Source organism: Ptychodera flava, chromosome 22 (assembly GCF_041260155.1).
Source record: "Ptychodera flava strain L36383 chromosome 22, AS_Pfla_20210202, whole genome shotgun sequence".
NCBI classification, from domain to species: Eukaryota; Metazoa; Hemichordata; class Enteropneusta; family Ptychoderidae; genus Ptychodera; species Ptychodera flava.
Genome location: NC_091949.1, coordinates 358,661 through 370,298, shown reverse-complemented (window position 1 = coordinate 370,298; position 11,638 = coordinate 358,661). Strand labels below are relative to the sequence as shown.

Below are 11,638 nucleotides of genomic sequence, written 5' to 3'. Positions count from 1 at the left end.
ATATCTCCACTTCTATAAATGCTATTGAAAAACGGTAAAAACCTGCTAAAATATCGTTTTTCTGACATTCGCGTGAATTCTTCTGTGAACGAGGATGTGTACTAACGCACATGAAATATTGTAAAAGGTTAAGGGTTACGCTTTTTTTTGAGGTGAAGGCAGGCGGTGGGTGCAATGTAAACGCCCTCTAGCGACCAATTACCACCGGTTCTTTCACAACCTTTCATTACGTTACCGGTCGTCAGGCCGTTCACTTCCGGTTGGCGCTCTTCATGTTGTCGCGCGTATATTCAAACCGCATTAAACCACCTGTTGATTTCAATCTGATTAAAATCGAGCTGTAGTGATGTGCTCAACCATAGACCTTAAAAACGTTTTTAAGGTCTATGGCTCAACGAGATTTGCTATGACACAGGTTCAGATGTAGTGAGGCGAGGCTACGCGAAAGTAAACAACCACAACGGTAAGGGCGAAAATACCGAGCACATCACTACAGCTCGATTTTAATCAGATTGCTGTTGATTTTTGTGATCGTCACTGATTTACTGCCGAGTTACGCAATATAAACGGTAAGATGGACTTACGTATTCATGTTTTACATTTTTGTGACTATTTTCCTGTGAAAATTCTGTTGTCGAGAAGCACTTTCATGTATATATCATGTATATGTTGACCACAGAGGCTCAAGAAAAACCACAAAAATTTCTGACAATTTTTTTGACAAAGTAGAAAAAATGGACAAAAAGTGAAAAAATATAACATAAAAAAAAAGATTGACAAAATAGTCCTCTCAGATTTTGCTTATTAACTTCGCTACTGTTCAGTGTTTATTTGTTTGTTTTTGTTTATTCTATTTTTTCATTTTTGTCCTTCTTTTGTTATTTTTTTATTTTTATGAAAAATAATGATAATAATTAAAACAGCAATTAAATAATTATGCAGAAATAATTTTTATTAATAGGTGATATTGAAAATTTCATTCTTCAAGGTATTTTGGGCAGAAAAACACAAATATCATTAATGATCAATTTCACTGCCCCACGTTTCTATATTAACCATTAACCGTTTTGTGGTTTAAAATTTCAGGGTTTTTTGGCACTTTTTATTACCATGAAAATTATCTACACACGCGATTGTGCAACACCTTTGGCAAAGCTTGTTCAAAGCTCAGACGAAGCTTCACGCCCAAGCTTCGAATACCAATTTGCGTACCAAGATTATTTGAAGATTCGTAATTTTAACCTTCAGCCAAGGTTTGCCTAATTGTTGAAGCTTTGATGAACCAACCTTAGGAAAGCTTTGCTGACCAGCTTTGCTGAATCTTTGACCTCCTGACCTTTGTCGAAGCTTCACACATACCAACCTCTTTCGAAGCTTCCTTTTTCTGACCTTTGTCGAAGCTTAAACATTCCAACCTCTTTCGAAGCTTCCTCTTTCTGACCTTTGTTAAATCTTCAAACTACCTACCTTTACTGCAGCTTTGATTTCCTGATCTTGTTCGAAGCTTCAGCGTATCAACCATTGTTGAAGCTTCGACCTTCCAACCTTCAATGAATCATTGACCTTCTGACCTTTGACCAATGTTGTCATATGCAACCCTTCTCAAAGCTTTGTGCTGCCAATATTATCTGAAGGTTTATTCCTTTTGAGGTACAGTAGTGGTAACTTTTGATGATTTTTAAAGTAATTTTGTACTAACTTGTTACAGTTGCACTTTCTTGTTCTGTAGATGATACATCATGATGAAATGCCCAGTGCTTGGCTTTTCAACATAACCTACAGGTACAGTGTAGATAGCTTACAATATCGTTGACAATAGAGTGAAATTCAATCCTCAACAATAGCAAAGCGCAATACATTTATACAAGTTCTGTTCAGAAATTTAATTTCAGTCATTCATTTTGGCAATTCATGCTGTATATGGTAGAACTAGAAAATCTAATTGTACGGCAGAATAAAATTACTGTAAAAATCATCAAAAGTAAAGGTTACATCTGTTGTAATTTATCTCAGGTAAGTATTATGAAATGTAACTTATTGCTTTTAAGTATATTTTCCCAAAGTTTTATTTTTCTTTCTCTTTTCTTTCCTTCTGAAATACTCAATAAGTCTTCTTCACACTGGTCTTCTGTTAACTGTGTTTGCCAATGTGTGTTTTACATTTTGCTTTGTTCAAGAATCACAAGGACCAGTTTGATGATTTTTTTCTTTTTTTGTTTTGAATGTCAGTTATAAGTTCTTGTGTAACTCCTGGAAGCATATTGAAACAATTACTTAGCTCGTCAACACAGGGTCAATACATGAATTTGTAAACTACACAGTTATTGTTTGCATTTTAACCCTTATCCAGACCAGTGTTCACTTAATTTGTAAACACTAATATCGCAGTCTGTCAATGTACAGGTTGAATTTACAAATTTGACACTGTGTAACTCAACATGGCTTAGGGAGTAGAAAAAGGAAATTGCAGTTGACCTTAAGGACAAAAATAGTGAAAAATCATTGAAAGTTACAGAGCCATACCAGCCCGTTACATCAAATTGCCTTTTTGTCACACCAATTAATCATTGTCTTTTCAAGTGATTCTAAGCCCTTGTATATGATCATGTACACAACATATTTTAGTGAAAACATATTTTAATAAATTCCTTTAAATCAACTTGAAAAACAAAAGGCAGCATATAAAATGACACAACATACTACACTGTTTTGATAATTAATTACCTATATCTCCAATTACAATGCAATGTTAATTATACTTTCACTGTCTGTAGTATAGGTACAGAATTACATGTCATTTGATAAATATTGGCAATAAGTGTCAGCAAGTCTACTGTTTAGCTGAAATCACTAAATTTTCCTGAGAATGAGATTTTCTCAGTCTGTATATTCCCCGCTCAAATTTAAGATAGGAGCATTTTCTGTTTTGGGCACATTTAATTTCTAGGGTTAGAGACAACTACCAACTACAAAATTACCAAGAGCTGTTTCAATGAGAGGCAGCTAGGTTCTCAAGGTTGTCTGGAAGCACTAGGAGTAATTGTACAAACTTGTGATGTTGCAATAAACTCTCCTGCAAATGTGTCATAAAGTGAAAATCTGGAAATTCAGTGTTCATGGGATTGTTAAAAGTGTACTTTTCACACATGCTTCACGACAGCTACACTTTGGTTTCACAAACTTTTTGCAGGAGTCGTCTCAGGCTTTAAAGCTGTGGATCCGGGGCGGTATATGCCATCACTGTGGTCCAGTTGTGTTGCTCTAAATCTCTGGAACAGTTCTGATCCCAATGGTTTTGTAGTGTGTAATTTGATACAGCATGGCAGACATGTGGTTGCAAAACCCTTTCCAGGCTGTACATGGCAGTGATTTTCCTTCACTGGCTTGTTATCCAGATAAGTGATCTACAAAAGACAAGCAAAGTAATTCTATTAGTGACAATTTGCCAGTATTTTTACATTGTATCACATACATTGTTATGGAAAACCAAATTTAAATTCTGTCTGCACTTTGTCAATACAGATTTTGGAGTTTGTGTTTCAGTGATTGTTATTGTTTGACAATTGAATTTACACCTGAACACGAATTCATTTACTGACATGCCACACACTATGTGAACAACATGATTTGGAATCCTGACATATTGACTGCATTGATGAGGAGAGGAAAAAAATAACAAAAACTTTTCAAAATGTTAACTTCACCCTCTAGCCATACATTTCTCAAGATCTGTTCAAGATAAATTGACTGGCTCTTGTATTTTATTTTTTTTCTTTTAATGTTTATGGAAGGCAGATCTTTCTGATTCATGAGTGGAAATTTATATATTTACTAGATCACTGGTCATAAGTGGAAAATCAATGCATACTTTGATCAAGTTGAGAATTTGATAAAAAACATTTATAAGTACACCTTGGTACATTAATATTACCTTGTACACTTTTGAGAAAACCTAATGAAATGTATTAAATACAAAAAAATATTACTGTGAATGCAAATAACATACTGAGAGGATTCAATACTTACAGACAGTTTATGAGGAGAGTCATTCTTTTCCAATTACCAATAAAACATTTGGCATAACAGCCTCCCTAAAGAACTTTCACTGAAAAAAATTGAAAAAAGAAAATCTGTCATTACTCTTTTGCACCAATTGGTTGCAAACTTAAACTGAGACATTAGCACTTAGGGACACTGCAAATGCAATGTTGGCAAATAGGAACATCTGTCAGATTGAGACGCTACAACAGTACAGATTTTGTCAGTGATCTTTTGTTTGTTTGTTTTTACTGTTTATTGGACCTGGTAATTTACTTGCCTTGAATGATAATGATTGCTGGAATTGACTGTATTGTGGATACACAGAAAAAAAACTTTTACAAATTATGATTAATATGATTGCATACCCTCTCGTATTTCACACTTGGTAACAGCACTAATAGCCTCAGCACATTTTGACCAAAACACCATATCATGTGTTGTTGGCCACACTGACTTGCTGTCTGTGCTGTGATACAGTGCTATATATTGGACTAATGCTTTGTCCTCATCAGTGGTCCACTTCCTACATGCTCTTTTCGTGGTTATCGGCGGCACCTATCAAAATAATATCAAGAAATAGACATATAAACAAGCAAAGTAATAGTGGACTTTCATAAAAAATTCAGAAGAACTTATGCTCTTTGTCATAAATAGTTCAAAATGGAAATAGTTAATTTTTTTTAATTCCTTTATTTCTTTAATATCTGATGACTTGAAATGGGAAATGAATACTGATTTCATAGTTTTAAAAAAAGCAGGAAACATATCTTCTATCTGAGGAGGTTGAAAAATTCTGTGTTAGTCAGAAATTGTTGATTAAATTTCATTGATCACTGATTGATAGTGTCTTGACATTATCATTACTGTCTGGTATGGTAATATCACAAAAAACTCAACTGGATCGTCAGTACCGCTAGCAAAATCATTGGTTGCAATCTTTAATCACTAGACACTCTCTATAGAGTTGCCTAATTTTTTATTATATTGACAAGGGTGAACAATTAACACTACAGAAGCACTACCTACCAAGTGTTCTGTGAATAGTGATCGTCTTCTACTTGTTGAAGTACCGGTAGTCTCCTCTCCCTCCGTACATTTTATCTTCTTGTTTTTTCTGGGTGTCGGACTGCTTGTTGCAACACTATGTAATCTTGACATTTCTGAGGAAAAATGAGTTATGTATTAGAACTTGATGTTTTTTAGCAAACATTATGACTATAAATTTATTATTACTAAATACTATAACAGGGATTTCAGCTACATAACTTCCAACAGTTCAGTAATTCGCATCGACACAAATCCAGTTTCTGTCTCACTGTAACATCCAAATCTATGTAGCCAACAGAACAGTTGTACAAAGCAAGATTGGGTTCCCAATCCGATAGAAAGTGTGCACGCCCAGATGCGTGTTTTATAGCAACAGTCATTTTCTGGGTAACCTCAGTCAGCAAGGCACACTAGATCAAATGGGAAAATTCCTCCCAATTGGGAGAAAAACAGCACCTCCGATCAAGAGATTTTCTCCCGATATGGGGAAAACATTGAGAACTTTAGCTGTGTGCACTTTAATAGACATTTGCGCATGAAGAAAAGTGTACCAGCATATTCAATAATAAATTTGAGGTTAGGTTTACCATGGTTCCCGAAAAGTTCACCCTGCTTTCTGCGAGTTATTCAAACTTTGTTCAATATCAGTGAGATTTATAGGTAAACTGCATAGGCAGCTGGTCATCGACATGAATAATGTATTTTGGCAGCATAGATCGACTCGATTTTTACTAATACGTTAAATTCATCAAGAAAAGTTAAAATATTAAACTTTCGACGCAAAACACACTACAGGGCGATCAGGAGATTTTATCAAAAAAAAAAGAAACTCATGTCAGCAAAAACACCTGTTCAAAAACTCCCAATTGGGAGGAATTCTCATTCTCTTGTGCAGTGACAGTGTGCCTCGCTGTCAGTACGGGTGACGCCATCTTTAATTTGCCGCCAATTCACACGGTATACCAATAGTCGAAACACGTAAATAATTGCGATGGTTCAGTTGGTTTAGTTTATAAATTAGGTAAATTAAACCTTTCTGAATTCAATTAATACAATTTCAACAACTAAACCTTTTTTTAAATTATACAAAACTGTATTCAATTGAAGAAAACGATACCGGAAGTACATGTCCCTCAAATTTTGGGCGATCGACGATAAATGATAATTTTTATACCACGACCAAAACTCGTTGACATTCTTGTACAAAACAAAATAAAGCAATTGTTATTGTGAGTTATTATACCAAAAATATAGCAAATTAATGACATTTCGCAAAATAAACTCACCTTTTCTCAATTGTTGGCTGCTGCGGTTGATATCTACACTTCAGGCTGGCGAGCTATAAATACTTTCTTTTGATTGGTTAAAACCGGTTGTCGCTAGAGGGCATTTTCATTGCACCCACCGCCTGAGGTGAAGGCGTCATTCTCAGAGCGCCCTCTAGCATCATCGATGTCGATCTCCGAGCATACATATCGTACTGCATCATGGGATAACCGTCCTGCTGTGCCCCCTCTCGCAAGGCGAAAAATTAAATTTTTGAGTGGAATAATAGAATCTCACACCCCCAAGGACCTGGGATCAGATTTCTCACACGAGTTGGGGATATTTTGTCTCACACTCGCCTGTGGCTCGTGTGAGACAAAATATCCCCAACGAGTGTGAGAAATCTGATCCCAGGTCCTTGGTGTGTGAGATTCTTTTTCTCACATGACCACAAAATGCTTTAAATTCACATTGGACACGTACAACATTATCCAAAATCGTGATAAGTCTGTCGTCTGCCACTGTACTTTGACCTGCTTTCTTTGTAGTTCTGGTCCGTGTGTTACTCGTCTTGCCATTGGATAACATTTTGCGCGTAGAACAAACAGACTCTATATCATCCAATCAGAGCTCGTGTAATATTTACTGCAGAGTGTGGGAAGGTTTCTGAGAGTGTGGGATCGATTTTTCCCACACTGTCGATCCCGCACTCACAGCGCCCAGGAATGTGAGAAATGGTGTTCTCTGGTGGCATCTGAAGTGACATTGACATTAGAGAAGGAATCAGGCTGTTTAATGCTTGATAGAACTTCGTCATCTAATGTTTGAGAGAAATGTACAAATAATAAATCAGAACACTGGACTCATTCAAAAAATGCTAGAATTATAACCAGAAAGAATATGGGCCGTGGAATGAGAAAAGGGCCCTCTCGGCAAATTTGCATAATAATAGAAAAACGCGTTTAAAGTTCCCGCATGAAAACAACTCATTTCCACTCATGCATTGCGGTGTCTTGTGGAATTGATCCTGTATTTTGGCCGTTTAAATGACTTATGGGTAATGATATGCACTCTATGAACAGGGTAAATTATCATAGGTGTAGATTAGCCGCCATTTTCAGCGTTGTTTATCAACATGAGTGTATTGCAGCCGACGTACGTAGGAAGAGTTGAGTCTCAGATTTCGCTAAGGAGTCTCCCAGAGGCATCGATTCCCTCCTAAAAGTTCATCGCTGTCTGATCAGTTTTAAATATAAGGCCCAGCCTGGATCATTTTGTCAACATGACTCAGAAATATTTTTCAGTCGATGAAGTGTTGATGGCCGTGTTGAACAATGCCGATGAATTTACAATGACTACGAATACTGCTAATGCAAGCAGCGACTGTTCGAGTGATGAGGAAGAAAACCCGGAAGAAATTTTGATCAACAATGACACAAATGTTGCAGGGACAGATACCACAATCGATGAAACAAGTACAGAAGATGAAAACATGACTGACAATTTTGTTCATCACGATGATGAGACGGTGACATCGTATACACAAGTGTATATGCAATGTTGTGAGGCTGAAGTTACGGAAGGTGAGTTTCACGATCAGATGACAGATAGCATAGACAGAGCAAAGCAACAGTGTAGCCGTAGAAGTCAGTGTATTCAACAGTTTGAAGATGAGGAAATAATCAACTGTAAACTAACTATGAGAGAACTAACAAAAACTGAAAAGGATATATTGTTACTATCGAAGTTAGAAGCAATTGAATTTAATTCAGAAACGACAACAAAGGGAACACCGAGGAAGATAAAATCCTATAGTTATTCTTTTGATGGGAAAGATGTTTGTAAAAGCTGTTTCCTTTTTATCCATGATACTAGTGAGAGAGTTATGAAAAACTTAATGAAACATTACAGCAAGGAAGGAGTGAAACCTAGAGAACATGGAAATAAAGGCAGAAAACCAAAACATGCATTGAAGTTTGTAGACATTGAAAGAGTAGTCAAATTTATTCTGCAGTATGCAGAACTGTTTGGATTACCACAGCCATCAGCACCTAGAGGTAGAGATGAACAGCCACCTATTTATTTACCATGCCGACTAGACAAAAAACAAGTACACAGTGAATATAAACAGCAGTGTGAGCAACGTAGAGTAGAGAGAATTGTAGGCTATAGGAGCTTCAGAGATATTTGGAGGACATGTCTGCCTCACATTAAGTTTATGACACCTGGAAGAACAGATGTATGTGCAATGTGTGAAGGTCATAGACAGAAAATAAGTAGAGCAGTTACAGAGGATGAAAAACAGGAAGCCATACAAGAGTTTTTACAACATTTAAACACAGCACAACACGCAAGGGACATATACAGAGATTCAAGTAAGGAAGCAAAGTCTGAATATGATGAGCTAGAGAATAGGAGGCAGCCTCCACTACCACCATGTTCACAAAACTTGTATAAATCTCATTATACGTTTGACTTTGCTCAACAGGTAACACTACCATACCACTCCAGACAAGTTGGGCCCATTTATTTCAAGACACCAAGGAAAGTCCAAATATTCGCCTCATTAGGCAATACCACTGCAAGTGAACTACTTGCTTGACGAATGTGATACCATTGGTGTTAATGGTACAGGTTGCCATGGACCAGACACTGTCATCTCACTGCTACATCATTACTTTGATACACATGGTATGGGAGAGAATAGGTACAACTCAAGTGCCATGCGCGGAATTGCACGATGCCATCATTGTTTTCTCGAGATGTGTACACTTCAAGATTTCCGTTCTGGGATGAGAGAAAGGTGATGAAAACTTCGATGGTAGTGGTTGGTTATTTTCAGCTTTACCAGTTGGCGATAAATATGGGGCAAAGTGTAGCCCTGCGTACAATACTGTGTGTTCCCGGCGTTATACGGCCTCCCGCTATACGCAGGGAACAAACAGCATCGTACGCAGGGCTAGGCACAGTAAGCAATATTCGTCTAAAAGTTATGAATATGATCAATAAATGACAGGTATTAAACATTTTTTCATTATTGGAGGGTCTATGTACAAGCCTTACTTGTGTCTAGCTATCTCTGTATAGTGTTTCAAAGAAAACATTCCATATCTGTTAATTGCCCTCCCTAATCCCCTTCATTAATTTGTTCTGCCTATCACCATTGTAGGGACTTATCGCCCTCACCAAATAACTCATTAGCAGCTCATAAGGTAGTAGGTCCGTGTACTGCCTTAGTATCAGGACACGGTCCCTCCACAAAATATTTGTGAGGGACCGTGTTCCAAAAATATGACCCATTGCTGGGGATTTGCTCGACAGATTTGGGAAATTTTCACCCTAATTTAGTGACATTCTGTCGCATGTGAAGGTTCTCCTACAGCATTGGACATTTGCTTTGTTATCGACCCAAGCTTAGACTATGCTTAGACCCATGTTTAGGGTGCCATGACTCGTTCGGGTGGCACGCCTTTTCTATGGGAGTACCCCTGGGATTAGAGCTGGGCTCACTGTCACAGTTTTTGTTTCGATACACGGTGAAGGCATTTGTTCTTCAGGCGCGTGTGGGTCCAATAATTAAAGGGACATTATTTGTCATCAACTCTAATGGACGCTCGGTTGACAAAAATAAACGAATAAATCTGATAAATGTTTCAGTCTCGGCATGATTACCTCCACTTGTAGCCTTACATCTGTCATGGTATAAAACTTCATCCCTGCCATGGACCAGTCCCCTGTCTTCTAAAATTCTGCCCTTGTGCAAGAAAAAGAACATTTCTTGCGTATAGGCAGGCGACTGAACATGGAACCATTGAACAACAAACACGTTTTGTCTACTACTAAGTTAATTTTACACATAGTATTAGGGCTGTTTGTACCCATATTCTTGGCATAAGGAAAAGATCTATATAAAATAATATGGTTTCACGGCTTCTATTGCATTTGACTTTGTTGTTATTTTTTATTGCTTTTTGGCCTTCAATCTTGCAAAAAGTAATTTAGAGATTGGACAATTATCTTTTTTCTTTCTTAAATATCGCTGACCAATTCCATGGGAGATTGCCGTGATGATCATTTTCTCCCAATGGCTGAAAAATATTTAGTATCCTTATAAAATCATGTTCTGGACTCTACGGGAAGGTAGTTCAAAATATATTTGAAGGGCGATCTTTTTTTGATTGTATGTGATTTAATTTTGTGTTAACTGTTTCATTTGGAACGTTTGTGATTCAGATTATCGTAGGCCATCGGCAAACTGCCAACTGTTTATTTTGACTATCCGCAAATTGACCCATAACACCCTGACAAATGAGTCATAATAGGCTATATACTTCAATTTGTGGAGGGACCGTGTTCAAAATAAGTGGACAATCACCTCCAAAGTCTGGTATGTACGACTGTGCACAATCCCTCTACCACAGGGACCGTGGACTGAGTTGACAAAAGTACACTGTACAATGCCCTGCCTCACCAATTTTGATGGCTGTTTTAATTCTAGGCAAAAAAGCAAAAGGCAAAAAGCCGTTATGGCCAATTAGGAACGACATTTATCAAGTCCTGACGTCTACATTTGGTCTTTACAGTTATGAAAAATGATAGAACTCTTAATTGTAACCGCCATGGATGTTTAGACACAACACACATGCAGGCTTAGAATCACAGGCGCTCCTTAGCTGGTTAGTCTGCTAAGTAGATCGATTTTCGGCTCGATTTATCGATCCCGTAGTCGATATGCCCGCCACTGCAACCTAAATATTTAGTATAAGGTTAGTATTTAGGTTGCAGTGGCGGGCATATCGACTACGGGATCGATAAATCGTGCCGAAAATCGATCTACTTAGCAGACTAACCAGCTAAGGAGCGCCTGTGCTTAGAATAGACGATAGTTAGGCAGCACATCAGTGTACCACAGCACAAGAAAATGATATTGCAACGTTTAAACTTCTCCAAGTAATAGACTGGCATTTATTTAATCCACCAAAAAGGCATGCAGTTTTTACGTGCGCTTATAAAATGATCGTATTTTAGCTTTCAATCTGAATCCCCTACCAATGGTGACATGGAGAATGTTTGCACATGTGTGAAAGGGCCTGGTGCAGAACTGATGAATTGTGTATTTTGATTCTCAGTCAGCTTCAGGGATAGAGAATTTATGTAGTCCACATATGTTCGATGGATATGATAGAGCGAGAGGAGAAAAACAGGCAGAAAGACAGATAGACAAACAGAGACAAAGAGTCTCTCACAGACACCTCAGAAAGAGGTGAATTTGCCCGGCGACGTG

The 11,638-nt window shown here is 37.5% G+C and overlaps 1 protein-coding gene and 1 long non-coding RNA gene across 4 annotated transcripts in view; one reads left to right on the top strand and one right to left on the bottom strand.

The window, feature by feature from the left end:
- Positions 1-2,924: 2,924 nt before the first annotated feature.
- Positions 2,925-6,504, bottom strand: LOC139122422 (uncharacterized). The gene is made up of 5 exons (XM_070687798.1): positions 6,375-6,504; positions 5,068-5,201; positions 4,407-4,596; positions 4,027-4,105; positions 2,925-3,404 (listed from the first exon to the last, which is right to left on the bottom strand). Exons 2-4 carry the CDS (start codon positions 5,197-5,199, stop codon positions 4,092-4,094), a joined length of 336 nt encoding a protein of 111 aa, XP_070543899.1. The 5' UTR covers positions 5,200-5,201; positions 6,375-6,504; the 3' UTR covers positions 2,925-3,404; positions 4,027-4,091.
- Positions 6,505-7,469: 965 nt separating this feature from the next.
- LOC139122431 (uncharacterized) overlaps positions 7,470-11,638 on the top strand; it is a 69,916-nt gene continuing 65,747 nt past the window's right edge. For all 3 annotated transcript variants that reach the window (XR_011549462.1, XR_011549464.1, XR_011549463.1), the window contains exons 1-2: positions 7,470-7,937; positions 8,843-9,157. This is a non-coding gene — a long non-coding RNA (uncharacterized lncRNA). The remainder of the gene's footprint in view (positions 7,938-8,842; positions 9,158-11,638) is intronic.